The 27,485-nt window shown below is 39.9% G+C and overlaps 1 protein-coding gene across 1 annotated transcript in view; it reads left to right on the top strand.

Annotated features, from left to right (window-relative positions):
* SAMD7 (sterile alpha motif domain containing 7) overlaps window positions 1-26,482 on the top strand; it is a 31,470-nt gene extending 4,988 nt beyond the window's left edge. Inside the window, exons 3-7 of the mRNA XM_007946632.2 lie at window positions 275-353; window positions 1,703-2,316; window positions 5,419-5,540; window positions 16,834-16,944; window positions 26,363-26,482. Of these exons, the coding sequence (XP_007944823.2) occupies window positions 275-353; window positions 1,703-2,316; window positions 5,419-5,540; window positions 16,834-16,944; window positions 26,363-26,482 (1,046 nt within the window). The remainder of the gene's footprint in view (window positions 1-274; window positions 354-1,702; window positions 2,317-5,418; window positions 5,541-16,833; window positions 16,945-26,362) is intronic.
* The last annotated feature ends 1,003 nt before the right edge of the window (window positions 26,483-27,485 follow it).

Raw genomic sequence — 27,485 nt, 5'->3', positions numbered from 1 at the left:
CCATCAACAGCAAGAGATTTTCTTTAGAAACATGGCAGGAAAATGGCATGGCAAAATCATAACACCAATAAGGAAAGAAACAAAATTGTCTAGTGTTTATCATTCATTTCCAAAGTGAGCCTAAAATGCTGACCATCAGTGATCTGATACTATTTCCCACATAGTGTTCAACTGATAGCTTTTGGAAGATATTTTATTATACTATCATATTTTATTTTATTTTCAAATGCATGCTATTCATCTGTTTGTGCGATTGGTGGTATTCTTTTTTAAGGTTGGGACATTTTACGACCTGAATCCATAAAAGCAATGACTAGAAGGAATGAAATGACTCAAAGGCATCATACTGCCAGGTAATAGCATCATTTTCTTTATTTTTCTATTCATTCACTTGTTCATGTATTCATTTATTTCATATTTATAATATGCACACTGATTACTTGCAAAAAGTATTTCGGGAAGATGAGAAAAAAAATGCCATGCAAAAATGTGCACCAGTTAGTTAAGGATAAAAGCAACATCAGAAATCACACAGTAAAGCTACTAGTAGTAGATTGCCCAATCTTCCTTCCAAGAAGTGGCTGGTGGGTTTGAACTACCAGCCTTCTGATTAGCAGTCAAATGCCTGAGGCACTATACCACCAGAGCTCCTGTTTAGTCTACAGATTACACACAGTTTGAATTGTATTTAACACAGTTAAATTGTATACACAGTTTAAATTGTATCCTTAACTAAAGTATCCAGTTGTGATTCTTTTGAAATTCATATTGACCCTCCTGTCTTAAATGATTCTTATTCTGCCCTATCTTTGAGCCAAGTTTGCCAACCCCACTTCAGACTGTACCATCAGAGCCCACACAGCTTCATGTCAGCCCATCAGTAGTATGATTTGATTAGATCTGCTCAGCTGTACTGACCAGGAGAAAGAAAAACACAGCAATAATGGCCATAATACAAGGGTATTACCCAAGGGCGAGGAAAGGCATCAGGGTCAGTTTATTCATCACTGAACCCTCTGGGGTCCAGATGACCCTTAAACAAAGTGAATCAAGAAAAAACACCAAGTCCTCCCTCATCCCTCTACTCCTATAAATAGGGCAGACACCCAATGATTTATATTGGATTGATTTATAACAGCTGAGACTTGCATGATTTATTGCCTTTCTTGAATTCCACTCAGATAATACTTCAAGATTTAGAAAACCTCTTCCCAGAATTTTAGATTTTTCAGGGCTAATCTCTGGCCAGAAATTACCCTGTGTTGCATTATCTCCATCTTTACTAAATTTGACCACTAACCAGAAGGCTAGCAGTTCAAACCCACCAGCCACTCCTTGGAAGGAAGATTGGGCAATCTACTTCCGTAGTGATACCACCTCTGAAACCCAAGGAGGGATCACTATGAGTCAGATCCGACTCAACAGCAGTGAGTTTGGTTTGGTTTGGATTAAAACTAAAAACTCTAAAGACCAGCCTTGAACTTCTGTTGTGAAATTCAGCCAAATTTTCACCCTCAGATCTTACTGAAAACTCTGCTCCCCAGAGGCTGTGTGGGGAATTCATATTTCCACCTAGAATACTAAAGCATATGAGGATTCATAGAAGGAGCAGAGGTGCTGTTTTAGGGAAGGCAGAGGGCCATCAAAATTATATTTCTAATGGTTTTCTTGGGTTGTATAAGAAATATTATTTTGTTTTTAGGACAGAAATGGAAATGTATGCCATTTATCAGCAAAGGAGAATGGAAAAAGTTAATCCCAAGGGGCTGGTGGGTTTAGGGCTACCATTCTTCTATGGCTCCAATGTCCCAGCAGGCCCAGCCACCTACCATGGCAGAAGCATGCTCCCTGCCAATGACCTACTTTTCCACAGAAGCACCTTGAGAAACCTTCAGGGCAACTCCATGCTAACGGCAACTGGTCTACACTTTCTAGAGAGCTGGGAGCAGAAATGTCATCATCTCAGGAGAGGTACAGGGAATCAGAAAGTTCTAGATGATGACACTGATAGTTCCAAAAGTCAAGCAGAATTTAAAATCCTGGGCCAGACTCATGTAACTCCCTATGAAGAGGATGAGTTTGCAAAAGATCCTGAGACTGAAGCACTCAACAATCAGAAGTCAAGGGAAACCAATGAAAAGCCAACCACAGCTCCTACCAAAATCTGTGGAGAACTCCAGCCCAGCCATGGAACACCCTGGTCAGCTCACAACACCTCCCTGGAAGCAAAGACCTGGGACAGTGGGAAGAAGGTCTCAGAGCATTCTTTTGCAACTTGCAATGAAAAGAATCCAGGTCTTCCATTGACTCTACCAGGTGGGTGTCTGGGGCCAAAAGTAGATCATCATTAACCACAAGTTGACAAAAAATTATTACATAGTGAGCTCTAACAAGCATGTCTCTTTTTATCATACTTTTTCTTAAGCCTGACTATAATGATGTAACCTTATCAAAGTCACTTTATTTATTTATTTTCAATGGTGATTTGGGTAAAAGTTTACAGAGCAAATTTGTTTTCCATTCAATAGTTCATACACATTTTGTTTCATGACATTGACTGCAACCCCCATAATGTAACAGCTCTCTTCCCACTTCCTTCCTGTGGTTACCTTTTCCCTGTGTCCTTCTTTCCTATGCATTCCTGATCTCTGAGCTATCTCCCTGTGCAAATACTGCCCTTCTAATCTCCAATGAGTGATTGTTCTAAGGAATGTACCTACCTGGTATAAATGTTCCCCTTATATGCCTGTCTATCCTCGGAAGGAAGGTTGGGCAATCCTACTTCCGTAGTGATACTGCCTCGGAAATCCAAGGAGGGGTCGCTATGAGTCGGGGCCGACTCGACGGCAAACAACAACAACAACAACAACAACATTGTTTGGCTAGAAGTCACGAGAGTGAGTTCAATTCCAGGTCTGAAAGGTAATTAGGGACCACAGTCTCAGGGGTTTCACTACTCTCTATCAGACCAGTGAGCCTGGTCTTTTTTACAATTTTGAGTTTTATTCCTCATTTTTCCCCCACTCTATCTAGGACCTACCTTTTTTTTTTATCCCTGTCCAAATGTTTAACAGGAATAGCTGGGTACCATCTAGTTCTTCTGGTCTCAGGGTCATGTAGGCTGAGATTCCAATGATCTACTAGTCCCTTGGACTAATTGTTTCCATATGTCTTTGGTTTACTTCATTCTTTTTTGCTCCAGATGAGAAGAGACCAATTGTTCATCTTAGATGGCTTCTCACAAGCTTTTAATACCCCAGTCATTTCTTACCAAAGTAGGATGTAAAAAAATGTTTTTGTGTAGTGTGTTATGCCAGTTGAGCTTGATATCTTAAGCCTGCAGGCCCAGTATACTGAAGTCACTTTAAGTTAGTTCCAACAAGCTATATCAATGAAACTAAATATATATTGCTGTATAGAGGACTTTCAGTAAAAGGTAGGATAGTACAATATGAGGAAATATAAAGAAACTCATCAGATGTTTTTATTCAAATTTTCATTTAATATGATATTAGTTTTATCAACAGAATAAAGGAGTTTCTTCGGGGAGTGTACCCAAGACCATGTATAGGATTGGCAGACAATGGTCCTATAAGCATATTTGTATGATCTGTAAGAATTCCCAGGTGTATAGTAGACCTGACAAGGGACAAGGTTGTAGTCACTTCTTGGTCACAGCCAGCTACACAGAGGGACTAGTAGTTGAACCTGTGGGCTTGGGACCAACCATAGTCACAAAGGACATCAAGCTCAATTGGCATAACATACTACACAAAACATTGTTGCACCTCCTACTTTGGCGAGTAGTGACTGGGATCTTAAAAGCTTGCAAGCAACCATCTAGATGCAACGATGGGTCTCTCCTCGTCCAGAACAAAGAAGAATGAAGAAAACCAAAATTCATGGAAACACTTCGTCCTAGTGACTGGTACACCATGCAATCCATAGCCTATATGACTATGAGACCAGAAAAACTAGATGGTGCCTGGCTACCACTGTCAACCACTCAGAGAGGGATCTATGTAGGAGATCCTGGATAGAAAGGGAGAACAATGTGGAACAAAACTCAAAATCATTTGGAAAAAAAAAAAAAAAACAGAGGTTTGCTGGTCTAATACAGCATGAGACTATTGAAGCATTTACCCCTTCATTTCTGGAATTGAACCCACACCTGTGGCTTCCAGCCAAACAAAAGACAGGCATATGAGTTAAACATTTACCTGAAGTAGATATGCTCCTTGGAGAGAACAATCATGGGAGAAAGAAGGGCTGTTCATGCGTAGGGGACAGCTCAGGAAGCAGGAGTGCATAGAGGGATGGACACAGGGAAGAGGTAACTACTAGGAGGAAGTGGGAGGGGAGCTGTTGCATTGTGGGAAATTGTAGTCAATGTCATGAGACAAAGTGTATGTGAACTGCTGTACAGAAAGTGAATTTACTCTGTAAATTTTCACCCAAATCATAATTTAAAAAAAAAGGGGGGGGGATTAATAAAGGAGCTTCTTGCTTAAAAGTATGAGTTTTATCTCCTCTGTGTCTAAGTATTGAAAAAAATTGACAATTGAATAGAGGCATTAACCTTCAGGACCCATGACTGTTGTGATACTGTCTAACCAAAAAATATTAATTCACTATCCCTTCCCCCCAAAAAAAACCCACATTGAAATTTTCTAGAACTTCTTTAGATTTAAATGTTTAAAAATGTTTTAAAGTACAGTGATTTTTGTCTATGTCTACAGACTCGACGGCACATAACAACAACAATCTAGCCATCATACGAACTTCTTTCCTATAAAGTGTTAATGTGCATTTTGAAGATGAAACTAAATTCTTGCTTCAGCTAGAGAACTTGATAAACCACATAATAACATAGAACATGGCAGCATTAATATGCAGAATGAAATCTACAGGGCATTTCTATAGTAATTTGAGAGAAGCTGGAGTAGACCTGAAGGAGTTCTGGTGGCATAGTGGTTAAAACATTTGACTGCTAACCAGAAGGTTGGAGATTTAAACCTACCAGCTGCTCCATGGGAGAAAGATGTGGTAGTCTTCTCCCATAAAGATTTACAGCCTTGGAAACTTTGGGGGGCAATTCCACTCTGTCCTATAGGATCACTGTTGGTTTGAAATAGACTCTGTGACAGTGGATTTGGGATAGATATGAAACTTCTTTCTCTACTTGCAATAATGCTATCTCAAAAGATTCTTTCATAGAAAGAAAGCAGCTAAGTTTAAGGGGGAAAAAAATCTCCTAGTAACTTTTAATATATTTTAGGGAATTTACAGGTAAATCTACAGAAAGGGATCACTCTGGAAAGTACAAGGAAATGAATATAACTCCACATAAAACTGTACTCTCAGTTTCCCTTTCCCTTAAAAATTATAACATAAAATTATTTCCTTTTCTTTTTCAAGGAGCACATAAACTGGTTACAGCTGGGGAACGTCTTTCTTTGGATGAAGATATTCAGAAATGGACTGTGGATGATGTGCACAACTTCATCAGCAGCCTTCCAGGATGTTCAAGCTATGCTCAGGTGACTTAAATAGTATTTAAGTGTTTTCACAAATGTATGACATTATGGAATACATTTCCTTGATAACAAGTTTTGTCAAACTCACATTTGCTTCCACAGAGGATCCCCTTTTATATGCCACAGGATCCCCTGGGATAGGTGCCTCTGTTTGGTGGATCCTGCATCATGTGCCCAAGCCCCAGCTGCAGGGGAGGCTGGGAAAGCCAGTGTCTGGCTTCAGTTTCTCTTCTGGGAAGCAGTCTCTGTCTCCCCTCAAGACTTCTAAGACATGGGAATTCTCCCAAAATTGGAATGAGGTTCAGAGGGCAAACATCCAAAAGGAATGAGAAATGTCTACTACATTCCCTACTCATCCATATGTTGTTGTTGTTGTTAAGTGCCATCGAGTCGGACCCAACTCATAGCAACCCCTCCTTGGGTATCCAAAGCAGTATTACTATGGAAGCAGATTGCCCAACTTTCCTTCCGAGGAGTGGCTGGTGGATTCGAACCACCAGCCTTCTGGTTAGCAGTCAAGTGGCCTAGGCACTACACTACCAGAACTCATCCACATAGCAAACAATTTTCAAGCACATATTCCTGGATCAGAAGTATTGGTCTATTTGTCAAACCTAGCAGAAATATATACTTCGTTCTAAAAAGGACAAGAAGAAAAATAAATGAAAAACAAGAAAAGAAAAAAAGAACAAGAAGACAACAGATCTGAAAAGCAGAAAGTTAAGAATTTTTAAAAACCTGGTGGCATAGTGCCTAATGCATTTGACTGCTAACCAGAAAGTTGGTGGTTCAAACCCACCAGCTACTCTGCAGAAGGAAGACCGAGCAATTTACTTCCGTAAAGATTTACCACCTCAGAAACCCAAAGGGGGTCCCTATGAGTCGGAATCAACTTGATAGCAGTGAGTTTCATTTTGGTTTTATATTTATTTTGGAACAATAGGTAAACATTCACATACAACTATAGTTCAGCCTTATAGATAAGCACTATGTCTTAAATTATAATGAACTGTTAAGATATTTGGGAAGAAATCTTGCCTCATTAGATTTTGGTGACAAAAATCACTGACTGATAAGTTTCTAAAACTTGCATCAATCCACCAGCCACTCCTCAGAAGGAAGGTTGGGCAATCTACTTCCATAGTGATACCACCTCGGAAACCCAAGGAGTGGTCCATTTGAGTCAGGTGTGACTCAAGGGCACATAACAACAACAACAATGGTGGATTTTCATGCATATAGTTTATAATTTCAAGTGATTTATTAACACAATTCCAAGTAATAATTTACTTACTAAACCAGGTGTTATCATCTTTGGTTTCCACGCTAAAAGAGAATAAAACAAAGAAAGGATATTATGGTTTAACTGTACATAATTGACTGACATAAGAGCTGATGTTTTTTAGGTCTCAGTTTTGTGATAATGTTTTTCTTCAGTACAATGCTGTTAATTTTTTTCTTTTTTAATTTTTTGTTGTTGTTCTGGTTATGAGATTTATGGAAAAATCTATATAGAGTAGTAATTTAAAGTATGGGTTCTGAGCAGAAAGGTAAGCTTAAATCCTGGCATTTCTACTTTCTGGACATGTGACCTAAGGCAAGTTACTTCTCCTTTCTGTGTCTCAGTGTTTCTATCTGTAAAATGAGGATAATAGTAAGAATACCATTTTCAAAGGATTGTCATAAATATTAAAGAGTGCCTGATGCATTGTAATGGCTCAGTGAAATTTTTTTCTGACACTTATTAATTTATAAATATAAATGAATTATATTATAATTTCTTCATATCAGAGGCTCCTATAGAGAGCAGAACTTTAAGCAAAAATTGTATTCATCACATCATCTCCTTTTGCCTTTTTGCATAGCCTGATAAAAATGTTATCATTTTTGCTTCTGCTCAACAGGTATAGCCTTATTATTTTATTATTAGTCATTATCCATGAGTCAGTCACTTTAAAAATTCATCTATGCCACTTATGGGAGCTCTGGTGGTATAGTAGTTAGAGCATTCAGCTGTTAACCAAAAGGTATGCCACTAGTTCAAATCCACCAGCTACTCTGTGTTAGAAAGATGAGGCAGTTGGCTTCATAAAGATTTACAGCCTCAGAAAACCCTATGGGACAGTTCCACTCTGTCCTAACAGGGTCACTATGAGTCGGAATCAACTCAATAACAGTGGGGTTTGATGCCACTTACCAAGTTCCACATCAACCACAGTTACAATGAAGTTACTTACTTCTGCTAACTGCCAGAAACAAGCAGCTCTGCTTGGAATGAACATGTGATGCAGACTTCACTTCTGGTGGGTTGAATTTGTTTGAACTCTGGCTGTTCTTAAACATCAGTGATCCACAATCAAAAAATGCATTTTATACTAACTTACTTGTGCAGTGAATAATGTTGTATGCATTTTATACTTTATAATCCCAAATATCCCCATACTACTTATGGGTACATGGAAATCACATAAAGATTGCTGACTCATAATCTCTCACAGGATAGTACCCCCCTTTCTTCACCCCAAGAAACAGTACCAGTATCTTCTAGATGTTTCTCAAATGTGTTCAGGATCAAGTCCTACTCTTACTCCCTCGTTAAAATCCCCACAGGTGACTGCTGGGATGTCAACTGCAAGAATATCACTGTGCACACTCCCTGCAGTGCTTTGTGACCATTCTCTATATAGAAATGCGGAGAACCCCCACCCTCACCCCCGTGCAACAGACCTTCAGACAGCACTGCTGGTGCAAAATTCTCATGAAGATCTTGTCTAAAATGCTCCACTGCCTTTTTTGTCCAGCCCATTCGCTTAAACAAGTCAGACAAAGCTCCCAGGACTAGGCTGAGTTCCACCTACTGCCATGCTCTCTGTTCTTTTCTTCCTCACTTCTCCTTAGCTGTCTACTCATTAGCCCCCAAGCATCTGCCTCCTGGAGGGAGAAAAAGAAAGTCAGAAAAAATAACAACTAAAATCCAAAGCCCCTGTGCAAATATACTCTCTTAACAGATGTAGAGACAGGGTTGGTGGCTCTGCTTTTAAGGGACAACCAGAAGAAACTGCCACATGTTTTGTTTGTTCTAACTAAATCTTGCCTCATTAGATTTTAGTAACAAAAATCATCAAGTAGTAAATTTTTAAAACTTATATCAATGGCATTTGACTGCTAACCAGAAGGCTGGCAGTTCAAACCCACCAGGCACTCCTTGGAAGGAACGTTGGGTAATCTACTCCCATAGTAATACCACCTTGGAAAGCCAAGGAGGGGTCGCTATGAGATGGATCCGACTTGGCAGTGAGTTTGGTTTGGTTTGGTTTAACTAAGCTTCTAGTGCAAAGAACACAGAAGATAAAGAATACTCTATTAAAATAACTGAAATTACGAAAAACAGGCCTGAAATGCTCTGGTGACAAAGGAGGGGAAACATCTTCTGAGTGACAGTGGTATATTCTGCATCCTTGCCTCAGGCCCACAGCACTTTCACCAAGGCTAAGGCTTAGGCCTGCATACATCTCAGCCTCTGGCTGCCACCGTCTCTCTGTTTGAAAAATTTCTCATGACCTTCAAGGTTTCTGCTTCTTTGGATGCTCACACACGTCCTTCTACTGCTCACCAGAAGCCCTAATACGGAAGGAGAAATGAAGTAATATTTCCACCAATTAAAAAAAAAAAACCTCACTATCATCAAGTTGATTCTGACTCATAGTGACCCACATTGGGTATCTAAGGTGGTGAATCTTTACAGAAGTAGACTGCCCAGTCTTCCTTCTGCAGAGTGACTGATGGGTTTGAACTGCCAGTCTCTGGTTAGCAGTCAAATGCCTTAGGCACTATGCTAAACTCATCTTTATGAATGGCAGCAGATACAGCAGGAAAAAAAATCCTCGATCATGAAATACCACCAACAGCACTGGTTGCTGTCTACCTGAATCTGACTCATGGGGATCCCATGTGTGTCAGAATTGTGCTCCATTAAGTATCCAATGTTTGATTTTTTTTGAGGCGGGGGGGAAGTAGGTTGCCAAGACTTTCTTCCAAGGAACATTTGGGCAGACTCAAATTTCCAAACTTTCAGTTGGCAGCTATGGTGGTTATGTTTGTGTGTCAGCTTGGCTGGGCCTGGTTGAGTGGCTGCACAGCTGGTGGTAGTTATTTCCCATGATGAGACTGGCAATCATCTTCATGGTGGGATCTACCACAAGCAGCTGAGTAGCTGCTTTAGGGATGTGGATTGCTTCCTGTATATAAGAAACAGCTTTGGGAATGGTCTCTAGCTTATGGCACCTTGAACCCTGCATGTAGCCATGTCGCTGTTCAGCAGCCTGCCATGCTCTGCCGACCTTGGGACTTTCAATGGACTTAAATTAATGGCCGGCTGTGTAGTTTGGTAACATCAGCACTGTGCCTTTTTACTTGTCAATATTGGATTTGTCAGCCTCAGCAGCCAGCAGCTGTCTGAGTGAAGAAAAGCCTCTAACTTCAGTGGGCCAAGAGCAGGAGGCAGAGCTGGACCTAAGGTTGAGGGGCTTTCACCCAGCCCCTAGAACCTGGCACTTTGAACTTGGACTTAAAGCCTCCAAACTGTAAGAGAATAAACTCCTGTTTGTTCAGGCCATCCCATTTGTGGTATATTCCTGTCAGAGTGGCACTAGGTAACCAGAACAGCAGCTGATCACATTGCCACATCCAAGAACTACTCCTGAAACACAATATATGTTAATTTACAAGTTCTCTAATTTGCAAGCTATATGTTTTGGCAACTCTTTTAACATCATTTACTCTTTTATAAAATGTAATAATAATGCCTACTATTTGTTGGGCAGGAGCTCTGGTGGCATAGTGCCTAAGGCATTTGACTACTAACCAGAAGGCTGGTGGTTCAAACCCACCAACCACTTCTCAGAAGAAAGATTGGCCAATCTACTTCCGTAGAGATACCAACTCGGAAACCCAAGGAGGGGTCATTATGAGTTGGACTTGACTCAAGGGCAATGAGTTTGGTTTTGGTGTTTCTTGAGCACTGATTATGTGCCAGACATTGTACTAGGCACATCATTTAAAGGCATTTGATTGCTAACCAGAAGGTTGGTGGTACAAACCCCCCAGCCATCCCACAGAAGGAAGAATGGGCAATCTAGTTCCATAAAGATTTACTGCCTCGGAACCCAGTGGGGGTCACTATGAGTCGGAATTGACTAGATGGCAGTTTTTTTTTTTTTTTTTCCATAAACCATAATTCTGCAAAGAAGGTATTAACCCTATTAACCCTATTTTGATGATAAGTAAAAGTGGATGAGTACTTGAAAACTGTGTATGTATGACTGCAAACCTAGCTATTTCAATAAAACTTATTTTATATTGAGGATATTGGGACATATGGTTTCCAACCAAGGGTCTCTGGGCCCTTAGGAATTCTCAAAAGTGGTAAAGGGATCCTTAGATTGTCTTCAATGTTTCTAAAAAAAACTAAGAGTAATTATATATTTCCCAAAATAAGGTCATACAAACTAACCCTAACTACTAATGTCTTTGCCCTGTCAGGATTAAGTTAATTCATATTAGCCACTCTATGGTTTTCTTAATTAAAATAGAAAAAGAATTACTTAATAAATTCCATTTGTAAATAACTAAAATCTGTCAGAACACTAGGGTCACACCACAGAAGTTTTCCAAGAAGATTCCATTTTTCAGCTGGCCCTTGGCATGTCCGAGGCATGGAACATGCAGTAGTAACAAGACAAGTATGGTTCCTCTTCTAATGGAGCTTACAGTACAGAAGACAGGTGCCAGCAAATAATTCCATTATCAGTGTGAATAGGCTTTGAGAGGGGTGGTATGGGGCAAGGTAGGAGGGGCTGATGGCTTCTACTGGAAGAGATATCCAAAGTAAGACATAAAGGTGATAAGGAATTTGCCAGATGAGGGTAGAAGTGAGTCAGGAGGAAGATAAAGGAGGAATTTCCAGACAGAAGACCATACCCCATAGAGAACTTATCATGGTTGGGGTTTTGAGAGTAGATCCCAGGGGCACAGAATGCCAGAGCCAAAATGGGAGTGATGAGGATGACAAGAGAGGAGACTGCAGAGGTAGAAGCAGCCAGGTCAAAAAGGGGAAGGATTGGATTGTGACTTTATCTTGGAGGTAATGGTGATTTTAAGCAGAAGTGAGCATGATTAACTTTATATTTCAGAAAAGTTACTTGGGTTGCTTTTATGAAAATAGATTGAAGGAGGCGAGACCAGTGAGGAAGAATGGTGTAAAAGCCAAGATAGGACCAATGTGGCAGACAGACAAGAATACCATCTAAGAGACAGAATTGATACCATTTAGCTTCTAAGTTAAGGAGCATTGATGGTGCAACTAATTAAGCGCTTGGCTGCTAACCAAAAGGTTGGCAGTTAAAACCTATCCAGGGGCTCTGCAGAAGAAATGTTTGGCGAACTGCTTTTGTAAGAATTACAGCCTAGGAAACCCTATGGGGCAGTTCTACTCTCTCATACAGGGTTGCTATGAGTCGAAAGGACTCGATGATACCTAACAAACAACAACAAAGCTTCAAATTATTTATATTAAGAAGTCTTCAGCATATAGATATAGCTGTTAGAGTCAAGGGAAAGACAAAGGTGAATCAGGGAGGCCAAAGAGGACCTGGGTCAAAAGCCTGAGAACCCTTGACAGCTAAGGATGGACAAAGAAACAGCAGTCAGCAAAGGTGACTGTGAAAAGGAGAGCAAAATGGGTACCCAGGAGGGCAAGGGAAGAGTATTTTTCATAAAGAGCTAGTAAACAACATCCAAATCAATCAGATACTATAGAAATGTGAGGACTGAAAAATATCCAGTATTTGGTAACAGGGACCCAAAGAAGAGCAGATTTAACAGAATGGCAGGGCTTAAGGCAGGCTCCATGGAACTGAAGAAAGACTAGGAAGTGAGAACACAGAAACAGCGAGCATCAAACTCTTTTGAGAAATTTGGCTGTGAAAGGAATGAGAGATATGGGGCAATACTCAGAGATGGGGTGAGGAAGGGCCTGTGTATTTTCATTTATTAGTGTATTTTTCACGATGATAGAAATTTGCTTAAATGCTAGTATTCTGGAAAAAGCCAGTAGAGGAGGAAAGGTTGGAGATAAAAGAGGGGCTTATCTATGAAGTGAGGTCCCTGAGATGGGAGGGTGGGGTAGAGGAGAGAGAGTTTTTAAACAGTGGAAGAACCCCGTTTCCATTGTATGAGGCAAGAAGAAGAATATATAAATTTTAAGTTCATTGGTCAGAATTAGAGGAAATTATCTATTGGAAGTCTGTAGGTAGTACAAACAGCATTCATAGCGGTTAACCAAAAGGTTGGAGGTTCTAGTTAGCCCAGAGGCACCTCAGAAAAAAGTCCTAGCAATTTACTTCCTAAAAATCCACACAGTTCTATTCTGACAGAAATGGGGCACCATGAGTTGGAGTTGATTTCACAGCAACTGTTTGGCATTTTTTTTTCTTATCTACTAGTTACTATTTTTGTTTTTTAATTAGGAAGTTATATAATTTCCTGAAAATAAGGGAGGGTTCTGTGAGGTCTAAATGTAGCAGAGAATGAAAAAGGCTTGAAATAGAAAATCTCACCAGGAAACAGAATTGCCAGGCCAGTTGAAGCTAGAGATCTTGAAATTACAGTACTAACCATCTGCCCAGTTTTTTTGTTCATCTCTTTATCTGCTCAGAAACTTTGTCTACCAGCAGTCTTCCTAGCTTTGGGAAGAAAGGAAAGTAGGGTTGCAACCATTTCAGAGTTAGAGTAATCAGGTCTCCTGGAAAGGTACAGTGCTGACAGCTGTCACCTACACGTTCTTCCTCCCTTTACCCTACATTTAAGGCAGAAAACACCACACTTGTAAATGGAGAGATGAACTGTCTGTGATGACTTTTACCTACATCCATTTATTCATTCATCCTTCCATTGATTCATGCAGCAATATTTATTACACATCTGCTACTACATGTCAGCCATGACATTGGGTGTATTGGTAAATAAGACTGATCCTTGCCCTCAAATAACTGTTGCAGGTTGGAACTGAGTCCTATAAACAGAGAATTACAATGAACTTCAAGGATTATTAAAGAGCAAAATTTAATTGGCCTAAAATTTAATTGCTTCTGTTCTATCTTCTAATTCATTGTGTAGTATCTGAGGTCTTAGAAGCTTGCAATCAGCCATCCAAGGCACAACAATTGGTCTCTATTCACATAGAGTAACAGAGGAAGAAAGAGAGTCAGGGAAAAGAAGAGGATACGGAACAGATGGCTAATTGCCTCTATGAATAACTGTGTTTTTTGCCAAGAGACCAGGAGAGCTAGACGGTGCCCAGCTACAATTACGGAACATTTTGATCAAAGATTCTATAAAAGAATCCTGATTTTAAAGAGAGAGAAAGAAAAAAATGCAGAACAGATTTCAAATTCTCATGGACTCCACACTTTCTGGAGCCATGGAGGCTGGATGAACCCACTGAAACTAGTGCCTTGAGATAATCTTTAAACCTTAAACCAAAAGTATCACCTGAAATCTTAAAACCAAACTATAGTCTAGCTAAACTAGTAAAAAAAAAAAAAAAACTGCCTTGAATATTATGCTCTTTTAAGAACTATCAAAGTGACAATGTTGTTGTTGTTGTTAGGTGCCATTGAGTCATCCCTGACTCATAGCAACCTTATGTACAACAGAACAAAACACTGTCCTGTGCCAGCCTTATGATCCCTGCTATACCTGAGTCCATCATTGTAGCCACTGTGTCAATCCATCTTGTTGAGGGCCTTCCCCTTTTTCATTGACCCTCCACTTTACCAAGCATGATATCCTTCTCCAGAAAATGGTCCTTTCTGACAACATGACCAAGGTAGGTGAGACAAAATCTGGCAATTCTCATCTCCAAGGAGCATTCTGGCTGCACTTCCTCCAGGACACATTTGTTAGTCTTTTTAGCAGCCCATGGTACTCTCAGTATTTTTTGCCAACACGACAACTCAAAAGCATCAACTCTTCTTTGGTCATCCTTATTGTCTAGGAGCTCTGGTAGCATAATGCCTAAGGCATTTGACTGCTAATCAGAAGGCTGGCGGTTCAAACCCACCAGCCACTCCTCTGAAGGAAGGTTGGTCTATCTACTTCTGTAATGATATTGCCTCGGAAACCCAAGGAGGGGTCGCTGTGAGTCGGATCTGACTCAATAGCAGTGTGTTATTCATTGCCCAGCTCTGCATGCATATGAGGTGATTGAAAATACCATGGCTTGGGTTAGGTACACTCTAGTGTTCAAGGAGATGTCTTTGTTCTTCAGCACTTGAAAGAGGTCTTTTGCAGCAAATTTGCCCAATCTTCTGATGTCTTGACTGCTGCTTCCACTGGTGTTGATTATGGAACCAAGTAATATGAAATCTTTGACAACTTCAATCTTTTCTCCATTTATCATGATGCTGCTTATTGATCCAGTTGTTATGATTTTTGTTTTCTTTATATTGAGGTGTAATCCATACTGCAGACTATAATCTTTAATCTTCATCAGTAAGTGCTTCAAGTCATCCTCACTTTCAACAAGCAAAGTTTTGTCATCTGCATATTGTAGGTTGTTCATGAGCCTTCCTCCAATCCTGATGTCACATTCTTTTTTCATATAGTCCAGCTTCTCAGATTATTTGCTCAGCATACAAGTTGAATAAGTATGGTGAAAGGATACAACCTTGATGCACTCCCTTGATTTTAAACCATGCAATATCCCCTTGTTCTGTTTGAATGACACCCTCCTGGTCTATGTACAGGTTCCTCATGAGTATAATTAAGTGTTCTGGAATTCCCATTCTTCTCAATGTTATCCATAATTTGTTAGGACCCACAAAATTGAATGCTTTTGCATAGGCAATAAAACACAAGTAAACATCTTTCTGGTATTCTTTGTGACAACAGCAACTCAAAAGTTAGTGGAACCTTAGGGGGCAGTGAGTTTATATTAATGAGGGAGGAACAACTCAGAAAGGGAGGGTGAGCATGGTCCCACAACTTGGAAAATACTATCAATATCACTACGTTGTACGTGTAGGTGTAGAGAATGTTATGTTAGTATATGTTTTGCTGTGTATATTCTCAACAACATCAACAAAATAAATTTAAAGACAAAAATGTGTACAGAGTGGCCCAAGTGGCTAAAAAAAAAAAACCAAGAGAGCACTAGCAACGTGCTGCTAGAGCACAGAAGAGAGAGCAACTAAAATAAGAAATTTGCCAAATTTTTCTGTCATCATCAAGAAGTCTTAACGCTTTTTCCCCAAATCAAAATATCTATATATAGCAAGAATTAATTTTTTAAAAAGATCATTTGGTCTATAAGAATTCCCAGGTGTTTAGTAGAGCTGACAAGGAACAAGGTTGTAGTCACTTCTTGGTCACAGCCAGCTACCCAGAAGGACCAAGTAGTTGAACCGGTGGGCTCAGGACCATAGTCACAGAGGACATCAAGCTCAATTGGCATAACATACTACACAAAACATTGTTCCACCTCCTACTTTGGTGAGTAGCGACTGGCATCTTAAAAGCTTACAAGCAGTCATGTAGATGCAATAATGGGTCTCTCCTCATCTAGAGCAAAGAGGAATGAAGAAAACCAAAAATTCATGGAAAGAATTAGTCCTAGTGACTGGTACACTGTGCAATCCTTAGCCTATACGCCTGAGACCAGAAGAACTAGATAATGCCCGGCTACCACTGTCAACCACTTGGAGGGGAATCTATGTAAGAGATCCTGGATAGAGAGGGAGAACAATATGGAACAAAACTCAAAATCATTTGGGAAAAAAAGGGGGGAGGGGCATAGCAGGTTTGCGGGTCTCATAGAGGCTGGTCGAACCACTGAGACTATGGCCCCTAGCTGCCCTTCAGGTCTGGAATTGAACACACACCTGTGGCTTCCAGCCAAACAAAAGACAGGCATATGACTTGAACATTTACCTAAGGTAGATACACTCCTTGGAGAGAACAATCATGAGAGAAAGAAGGGCTGTTTATGCACAGGGAGACAGCTCAGGGGGCAAGAGTGTATGAAGGGGTGGACACAGGGAAAAGGTAACTATCGGGAGGAAGTGGGAGGTAAGCTGTTACATTGGGGTAAATTGTAGTCAATGTCATGAGGCAAAGTGTATGTGAACTGCTATATGGAAAGTGAATTTGCTCTGTAAATTTTCACCCAAATCACAATAAAACAAACAAACAAAAAAAGTCATTTGGACAAAGTTAACACTTTTTTGTGTTTAATAAGGTATTTAAAGATCATGCAATTGATGGAGAAACTTTACCATTACTCACTGAGGAGCACCTTCGAGACACTATGGGATTAAAACTAGGGCCAGCACTAAAAATTCATTCTCAGGTATGATGATTTTGTGTAACTAAATGTGCATGAATGGCATGAAGCTTAAGATAAATATGCTACTTTATCCTGTTGTTGTTGTTGTTAGGTGTGGTATAAATAATATACATTTAACCCTTTCCTAGGCTTTTCCCCTGTATGGGTGGAATATGACAGAAGTGAGGGAACCTAAAAACATCCTATGGATTGGTGGTACACTTTTCTGGGTGTAGTTCGGATAGTTATAACTAGTGGTATACTAGTAAATATTTGGCAACCATATCTCTTAAAAGATTTGAAAAAAACAAAAGCCCTGATTTGTAGCATTTGCCGATTTCTGTGGTATAAATACCCCCACCACTATTGATTTCAAGCTACCAATGTGGTATTACTGAATACAGAATTGGGAAGAGACACACAGCAACAGACCATTTCATAGTATTTTCACCACACAGATACAATAAATGTAAATAATCTCAAGAGCAGAGACAATAGTAAGATAAGGAGAACATGAAGAGGTTTGATGATTCTTACCTCTATTTTTAATATAATTTATTTAATTATAAATTTAAAATAATAGCATATTTAACAATTGTCTTGCACACTTCCTAAAAATATAATTCTCAGTTTTTGTGAGTTGGCACAAGCCAGTTTCAATACACCGCTGTGTGTATGTATATAGGGGTGTGTTATATACCTCCAGAAACCAACTACCTCTCACTGCCTCTGCTGCTTCACCATGGTCCCAGGCACCATCATCTCTCGCAGCATTAGCTCTCTAACTGTTCTCCCTGCTCTGCCCTTGCCCACTCACCCACAGTCTATTCACAAAAGAATAAAGAAGTCATTTTAAATTTGACATCAGTTCTAGAATGTACATCCCATGACACTAGGGATCTTAATCAGTTTTGTTGACTGACATATCCATGGAACATGAGTAATCTGTAATGTTGTTGTTGTTGTTATGTGCCATCAAGTCGAACTCGACTCATAGCAACCCCTCCTTGGGTTTCCGAGGCAGTATCACTGTGGAAGTAGATTGCCCCATCTTCCTTCTGAGGAGTGGCTGGTGGGTTTGAACCGCCGGCCTGCTGGTTAGCAGTCAAGTGCTTTAGGCACTATGCTACCAGAGATCCTGTAATAGGTCGATAAATACTCATTGAAAGAATGTGTTTCCTAATAGTAACGCTACAAGTGACATAGACAAGCAGTCACTAATTCTCCCCAGGATTTATGCAAGACTGCACCTAAACTCTTTATAATAAATATACCAGGAGCTGATATTTTAGAAACTCCTTCAAAAACTATTTTCATTTGCCTAAAATGTTTAGAAAGAAGTTCTTTATTTCTGATATAAATATTTTAATGTTTCCACTGGCATTCTCTTTTAAAAAAAACTTTTTGTTTTGGAATAATTTCAGATTTACAGAAAGTGACAAACATAGAACAGAGAGTTCTTTTATACTCTGGTAGCATAGTGCCTAAGGCACTTGACTGCTAACCAGAAGGCTGGCGGTTCAAACCCACCAGCCACTCCTCGGAAGGAAGATGGGGCAATCTACTTCTGTACTGATACTGCCTCGGAAACCCAAGGAGAGGTTGCTATGGGTCAGGTCCAACTCAACGGCACATAACAACAACAACAACACCTTATATAATCACGGTATATTTGTCAAAGCAAAGAAATTAACACTGGTACAACACCATATTACTTTTATTATTGTGGTAAAAGATATTTTTTTAAATTGCCATTTCAAAGTGTTTTATAAGTTCAGTATTCATTTTTAAATTATTTATTTATGTATAGAAGAAATGAACACTGCACTTTCTTCTTTCAAATCATTTCTATTCTTTCAAGCTTTCACTATAGATACCACTCTTTCTTTAAAAATCACCTTCAAAATGTTTCACCCTAACTTGTTGTTTGGTTGCTGTTGGGTGCTTTTTTTTTTCAATTAATTTTATTGTTTTTATTGATGCCCTAATATCAAGAATTAGCTGAAACATTCACCCTATAGGAGTTTACTCCTATAGTTATATTGTTTAAATACAAATTGGTATCTTGTCACTGAGGGAACAAGTTTTGGTTACCTAGTACCACTCTGACAAGAATATACCACAGGTGGAATGGCTTGAACAAACAGGAGTTTATTCTCTTACAGTTTGGAGGCTTTAGTCCGAATTCAAAGTGCCAGGCTCTAGGGGCTGGGTGAAAGCCCCTCAACCTTGTGCTTCAGCTCTGCCTCCTGCTCCTGGCCAACTGAAGCTGGAGGCTTCTCTTCACTCAGACAGCTGCTGGCTGCTGAGGCTGACAGGCCCAAGGTTGACAAGAAAAAGGCACAGTCCCAATGTTACCAAACAACATGGCAGGCCACTAATTCAAGTCCAGATGAAGTCCCAAGATCAGCAGGGCATGGCAGGCTGTTGAATAATGACTTGGCTACATGCAGGGTTCAAGCATGACAAAAGGTTAGAGCTCAGTCCTAAAGTGTATTCATATATACGGGAAGCAGACCACATCCCTAAAGCAGCTACTCAGCTGCTCACAGTAGATTCCACCAAGGAGTTGATTGCCAGTCTCATCATGAGGAATAACTACCTCCAGCTGCCCAGCCACTCAACCAGACCCAGCCAAGTTGACAACAACCTTAACTACCACAGAAGGACACATTGATGGATACTAGGAGAGCATAGAAAAGATTTAGCACAACTAGAAACTTCCTAGAAGGAAAGTGAATACGAAAAAGAACAGATCCTAGACTAAACTGAAAATAGAGAAGTTATTGAAAAAACACTTTAATAATTTATGTGATTTTTTCTCATTTTATCATTTGTGTTAGTTTGCTAGTGCTGCCATAACAAAATACCACAAGCAAGTGGATTAAAAGAACAGAAATTTATTTTCTCACAGTTCAGAAGACTAGAAGTTTGAGTTTAGAGCACCATAATTCCCCTTGTAGGGGAAGGCTTTCTCTCACGGTTGGCTCTGGGGGAAGTTCCTTGTCTCTTTCAGCTTTTATAACCGGGTCTTCCTCAACTCCTTGGTGATCTTCATGTGCCACCTATCTTCCCCCACTTGTACATTCCCTGATGCCTAATCTGTTGCTTTTACAACTCAGGAGAGATGGGTTTATAACACACACTACACTGATATGGATTCATTAACATAACGAAGAAAATCCTAAATGGGATTACATCCACAGGTATAGGAATTAAGAGTCTAACACATATTTTACTGTTATTGTTAGATGCTGTGGAGTCAGCTTCGACCACAGTGACCCCATGTACAACAGAACTAAATATTGTCTTGTCCTGCACCATCCTCAAAATCATTGTTTTGTTGGAGGCTGTTGTTGCAGTCACTGTGTCAATTCATCTTGTTGAAGATCTTCCTCTTTTTTGCTGACCTTCTACTTTACTATAGGAGCTCTGGTAGCATAGTGCCTAAGGCACTTGACTGCTAACCAGAAGGCTGGCAGTTCAAACCCACCAGCCACTCCTCGGAAGGAAAATGAGGTAATCTACTTCCCTAGTGATACTGCCTTGGAAACCCAAGGAAGGGTCGCTATGAGTCGGGTCCGACTGGACAGCACATAACAACAACAACTACTTTGCTGAGCATTGTGTCATCTCCAGGGACTGGTCCTTCCTGGTAACACAGACAAAGTACATGAGACAAAGTCTGGCCCAGTCTTGCTCCTAAGTAGCATTCTGGCTGTACCCAAGACAGTTTTATTCATCTTTGGCAGTCCATGGTATATTCAATATTCTTTGCCAACACCATGATTCAAAGGTTTTAATTCTTCTTTGGCCTTCCTTATTTGTTGTACAGTTTTCACATGCATATAAGGAGACTGAAAATACCACAGATTGGGGCAGGCACATCTTAGACCTCAAAGTGACATCTTTGCTCTTTAACACTTAAAAAAGTCTTCTGCAGGAGATTTGCCCAATGCAATATGTTGTTTGATTTCTTGGCTACTGCTTCAATGGGTTTGATTGTGGATCCAAGTAAAATGAAATTCTTGAAAGCTTCGATATTTTGTGGTTTGTCATGATGTTGCTTATTGGTCCACTTGTGAGGACCTGATTTCTTTATGTTAAGGTGTAATCCATATTGAAGACTACAGTCTTCATCAGTAAGTACTCCTCACTTTCAGCAAGCAAAGTTGTGTCATCGCCGATCATACATTGGTAATTCTTCCAATCCTGATGGTGTGTTCTTCTTTATATAGTCCAGTGTTTTGGTTACCTAGGGCCACTCTAACAGAAATATATCACAAATGGGTGACTTTAACAAACAAGAGTTTATTTTCTTGGTTATAGAAGCTAAAAGTCCGAGTTCAAAGTGCCTCATTCTTTGAGGGGCTGAGTGAAAGCCCCTCAAATTTGGGCTTCAGGTCTGTTTCTTGCTCCCAGCCCATGAAAGCTGGAGGCTTTCTTCACTCAGGCAGCTGCTAGCTACTCAGGCTGACAAACCCAAGGTCGACAAGTAAAAAGGCACAGTCCCAATATTACCAAACCATACAGCAAGCCACTGATGCAAGTCCAGAGACAGTCCTAAGATCAGCAGGAAACATAGCAGGCTGCTGAATGAAGATTCGGCTACATGCAGGGTCCAAGTGTGCCAAAAAGCTGCTGAGAACTTTCTCAAACCTTTTCCTTTTGTACTGGAAGCAGACCACATCCCTAATGCAGCTATTAACTGGTCCAGTAGACTCCACCATGGAGTTGATTATCGATCTCATCATGGGGAATGGGGAATGACTATATCCAGCTGCCCAGCTACTCATAAGACCCAGCCAAGTTGACACATAACCTTAACTACCATATCCAGCTTCTCGGACTATTTGCTCGGCATATGGAGTGAATAAGTATGGTGAAAGGATACAATCCTAAGACATACCTTTCCTGATTTAAAACTATGTAGTATCCCCTTGTTCTGCCTGTTGGTCTATGTACAGGTTCCTCATCAGCACCATTAGATGTTCTGGAATTCCCATCCTTCTCATTGTTATCCATAATTTGTTATGACCCACATAGTCAAATGCTTTTGCATAGGCAATAAAACACTGCTTAACATCTTTCTGGTATTTTCTATTTTCAGCCAAGACTCATCTGACATCAGCCCTGATATCCCTTGTTCCACATCCTCTTCTGAATCCATCTTGAAGTTCTGGCAGTTCCTGGTCAAAGTTCTGTTGAAAGTTTTTAAATTATCTTTAGCAAATTTTTACATGTATGTGATTTTAATGATATTGTTTGATAGTTTCTGCATTTTGTTGGATCATCTTTCTTTGGAATGGGCACAAATATGGATCTCTTCCAGTCATTTGGCCAGGTAGCTGTCTTGCAATACTTCTCAGCATACGTGAATGAGTGCTTCCAGTACAGCATGCATTTGTTGAAACATCTCAGTTGGTATTCTGTCAATTCCTAAAGACTTATTTTTCACCGATGATTTTGGTGCAGCTTGAACTTTTTCCTCCAATATCATCAGTTCTTGATCATATGCCACCTCCTGAAATGGCTGAACGTTGACCAATTATTTTATCATGACTCTATGTATTCTTTCCATCTTTTTTTGATTCTTCCTGCATCATTCAATATTTTGCCTATAGAATCCTTCAATATTGCAACTTGAATTTTTTTCTTCAGTTCTTTCAGCTTGAGAAATACTCAGCATGTTCTCTTTTTGTTTTATAACTCCAAGGTTTGCATATTTCATTATAATACTTTACTTTGTCTTTTTGAGCTGCCCTTTGAAATCTTTTGTTTGGCTCTTTTATTTTATCATTTCTTCCATTTGATGAATCTCCTTTATGTTCAAGAGCAAGTTTCAGAGTCTCTTTGATATCCATTTTGATCTTTTCTTTCTTTCCTGCCTTTTAATGACCTTTTGCTTTCTTCATGTATCATGTCTTTGATGTCATCCCACAACTTATCTGGTCTTTGGTCATTAGTGTTCAATGTGTCAAATCTACCTTGAGATGATCTATAAATTCAGGTGGGATATACTCAAAGTCATACTTTGTCTCTTCTGGACTTTCAGTTTTCTTCAGCTTCAACTTGAATTTGCATATTAACAATTGATGATCTGTTCTACAGTCAACTTCTGGCCTTGTTCTGACTAATGTTATTGTGCTTCTCCATCTTTTTTGCCCACAGATATAGTTGATTTGATTTCTGCATATTCCATCTGGTGAGGTCAACATATATACTTGCAATTTATGTTGTTGAAAAAAGGTATTTGCATTGAACAAGTTGTTGGTCTGGTAAAATTCTATCGTACGGTCTCTGGTGTCATTTCTATCACCAATGTCATATTTTCCAACTATCCGTTCTTCTTTGTTTCCAACTTTTGCATTCTAATCACCAGTAATTAGCAATTCTTTTTCTTCCTTGCATATTTGATTAATTTCACACTTCAGAAGTTCAGTTTCTTCACCTTTGGCATTAGTGGTTGGTGTGTAAATTTGAATAGTCTTATTAACTGGTCTTTCTTGTATGTGTATGAATATTATGCTTCACTGACCCCATTGTACTTCAGAATAGATTTTTATTTTATTTATTTATTTATTTTTTGGGTGATAAATGTGACACCATTCCTCTTCAATTTCTCATTCCCAGCATAGTAGACCATATGATTGTCTGATTCACAATGGCCAATACTAGTCCATTTCAGCTTGCTAAGGCCTAGGATATTGATCTTTACGCATTCCATTTCATTTCTGACCACTTCCAATTTTCCTAGATTTATATTATGTACATTCCACATTCCGATTATTAACAGCTGTTTCTTCTCATTTTGAGTTGTGTCCCATCAGCAAACGAAGGTCTCAAGAGCTTCATTAAGTTCATTAAGGTCAACTTCATTAAGGTCAACTCTACTTTGAGGAGGCAGCTCTTCCCCCAGTTATATTGTGAGTGCCTTGCAAGCTGAGGAGCTCATCTTTGGCACTCTATCAGACAGTCTTTCATTACTATTCATAAGTTTTCACTGGCCAATCTTTTCAGGAGTAAGTTGCAGGCTCTTCTTCCTAGGCTCTCTTAGTCCGGAAGATCCACTGAAACCTGTCTGCCGTGGATGATCCTGCTGGTATTTGAAATACCAGTGGCATAGCTTCCATCATCACAGCAACATATAAGCCACCATAATATGGCAAACCAACACATAAGTGGTGGACACAGATTTTAGGAAGCACAATTCAATCCATAATACCATTTTCTCATTCTCTGTCTCATGGCCTTGAATTTCTTGACACTTCTCTGAGCTCCCTAATAACTGAAATGATCTGTGAGGGCAAAGTTTGAAGTTGTGCCTCTGTGAAAGATGGTGGTGACTTAGATCATTTATTCCATCTGATTCTGGAAACGAAAACATACACTATTCCATCAGCTTGGATTTACACTTTCAGCTAAAGCCATCACAAAATGGGGGTCGGTATATTCCAATGGGTTATTATAATTCAAGTGTTATGTGACTCAAACTATGACCCTTTGGTTACTTGTTTTGAGAAAATATTTAAAAGTGATCAAGTCTTCTCATTGGAATAATCTTTTTTCTTTATTGGGTCCACATTTTCTTTGGTTTTGATTTATCACTTTGGTTTTCTTTGATGGGTCATTAAAATCTGGCCAAGCTCTAGTAATAGTCTTCCCACTTGTTTTTTATATTTTTTTCCCCTGTATTATTTTCACAAGGCTGTAGTTATATCTTGATGTTCCCATATGATATGTATAAATGACTCCACAAAGCCCAACTGAACTAATATCTTAGGCCCTATCTCTATCATTATAGGGCAAGGGAAGAGAGGGGGCTAGGCCTGGTCTTGGGCTCTCACAGGAACTGGGAGAAAGCTCCAGCTGGTGGTAGTTGTTCAGCCAGAGAGATAAGTTATAGAGTCCTTGAAGCCAGGAATTTTAGAGGTCCAATTAAAATAGCAGAATTGAAAGACACTGAGTAACATCTGAAGTCCCAGAAGGTGATCATGTAGGAGTTCATCACTGAATGAGAAGCAAGGTCCCACCCTCTAAATAGGGATCAAGGGCAAAATCCCATTATAAAGAGCACTGACATGAAAAAGGAAACCTACCTTCAGAATAGAAACTTAGAAAGTAGACCAGTGAACTGTGAATAGAAGGAAGAGGGTAGGAGAAAGGAAGAGGAAAGGGGTACTAGAATTTGGGGACTTAGATATAATGAAAGCAGCTTGGGTTTGAGCTGTGACAACAATGTAGAAATCTCCTGGTTCCCATTCAGATTCAGGTTTATAGCAAAAGCAATTGGAGCCCAGTGTAGGAGCTGAGTGCTTAGTGCTGGGCACCAAGTCCCAGAGTAGCCTCATTTATGTCTTAATGCTAAACCCATTGAAGGCCAAATGTGTGCTGAGGTTGGTTAAAGAATTGTTGCAACAGCCAGGAAAAGAACTGGGCTGGCTTGGTAGAGATGGGTGGGTGTCTGTGGGATTTCTTTGGGGACCAATGGAGAAGGAAAAGGTGGAGTGAATTTAGAGAAAAATAATTGCATGTGCAGATAATCTACAGCCAAACCAGGAAGGAAAGTTGGAAAGTTACTGCCCCCTTGGTACCAATTTTCACAGCTGTAAACACTGTGTGATTCTGAGAGAAATAAAAAAGCCACACACACACTAGAGTTGTGTAGAGAAAGTTGTGATACCCACAACTACATAGATGCTTCATGCCTGAAATGACCTCAGCCTCTGTTTTAGTTAATTAGTGTTATTATAACTGAAAAACCACAAGTGGGTGACTTTAACAAACAGATATTTATTTTCTCACAGTTAGGGAGGCTAGAAATCCAAATTCAGGGTGACTACTCTAGGGGAAGCCTTTATCTGTATGTCAGCTCTGGAGGAAGATTCTTGTTTCTCTTGAGCTTCAGCTCCTGGGCAATCTTCATGTGTCTTGGCCTCTCTCTTCCCTCATCTCTGTTTCCTAGCTTGCTTGTTTAATCTCTTTTATATTTCAAAAGACATTGACTTAAAATGTACCCTACACTCCGGTAGCATAGTGTCTAAGGCACTTGACTGCTAATCAGAAGGCTGGCGGTTCAAACCCACCAGCCACTCCTCAGAAGGAAGATGAGGCAATCTACTTCTGTAGTGATACCTCCTGGGAAACCCAAGGAGGGGTTGCTATGAGTTGGGTGGACCTGGCACATAACAACAACAACAATAATCCTGCCTCATTAACATAACAAAAACAACTCATTCCCAAATGGGATTACAATCACAAACAGAGAGGTTAAGATTTACAACATGTATTGGGGGTGGGGTGCATATTTCAATCCATAACAGCCTGCCATCTGTATTTAAGCAGAGTATGCTGGGTGCCTCTCATCTGTAGTTAAGCAGAATACGCTGGGTTATTGAAAGAATCCATAGATTTAATTTCTATAATTATTTTGTCTTCATAGGTTTCACAGCATGTGGGAAGTATGTTCTACAAGAAAAGTCTTTCACTTCCTGTCCGTACATATTCTATAAGGCAAGCATTTGACCCACCAGCAGATACATCCTCTTTTTTTGAATTTTGATCCCTGGAATGACACATCAAGCATTCCTTCTTCCCAGGATATAATTCCTAAAGAAAGTGAGCAAGATAGTACAAGAAATTAAAAACCCTCAAGGAGCAAAAACAGTCTTTATCACTTTTCCAAACAGTGGAGGACATTCCAAAAGGTGTATGAGGGTTTTCCAGGACCAGGAGAGGCTAAGGAGTCAGAGGGGACACTCTCCTGGAGCTATCTTGGAGGAGGCTTTGCCCAAGAGGCTTCCTGCCAGGGCTAAAGTGACTCTGGCACATAGCAGGCTGGACATATATCCTTGAAGCAACTGCTAAATGACAAAGGGAATTTGCAAGCATCAAGAAAGCTACAGTTGGCGAAACCTCCAAGCCAGCCACAAGAGCCCACGCTGAAGAAAAGTGCTCCTTATCTCTCTTCAAAGTTCTGCTGTGACACAGACAGGTTACCATGAGTTGGAATCAACTCTATGACAAGTAATTTTGTTTTGTTTTGTTTTACCTTTCTTCACCGTTTCTCATTCCCCAACCCTGGAAGAGATTAAGGCAACCCAGTAGGGTTAGAAGGAAGCAGAGGAGAAAGTACAGGAGTACAAAATAGGGAAATGGAGACACCGACCACAAGGGCTCTGCTTTTTCTCATTGTAAGCTTCTAGCCTGAAGCAAGCCCAAGCTAGGGAAAGGAGTGAAGCTTTGACCTAAAAGTTCAGAGTTTGAATATCATTTAGAACTAGGCTTTTCTTTTTTTGCTGAAATGAAATTACTTTGTAACTAAAAGTGATGGGAGGACTCCTTATTAAATGAGAGAGGGATGAAGTCATAGCACCCCACTCAGATTTCATCCATGGGTGGGGAAGTTATCTCCACATAGCAGATTTGAACTGGCTAGGTGGAGGGGAGAAGATTAAAATGGCTTTCTGCTTGCACCATATGGACTCCCACTCTGTCAGGTTAACGTTTAACAGAAAGTCCCTGAAAGAATCTAGTAGTACACTTTGTTAAAGGCGGGGAACTGG

The sequence above is a fragment of the Orycteropus afer genome, unplaced genomic scaffold (genome assembly GCF_000298275.1).
Source record: "Orycteropus afer afer isolate SDZICR_OR568_19922 unplaced genomic scaffold, OryAfe1.0 scaffold00168, whole genome shotgun sequence".
Taxonomy (NCBI): Eukaryota; Metazoa; Chordata; class Mammalia; order Tubulidentata; family Orycteropodidae; genus Orycteropus; species Orycteropus afer.
The sequence above is the reverse complement of the archived record's forward strand: the minus strand, read 5'-3'. Positions and strand labels throughout refer to the sequence as shown.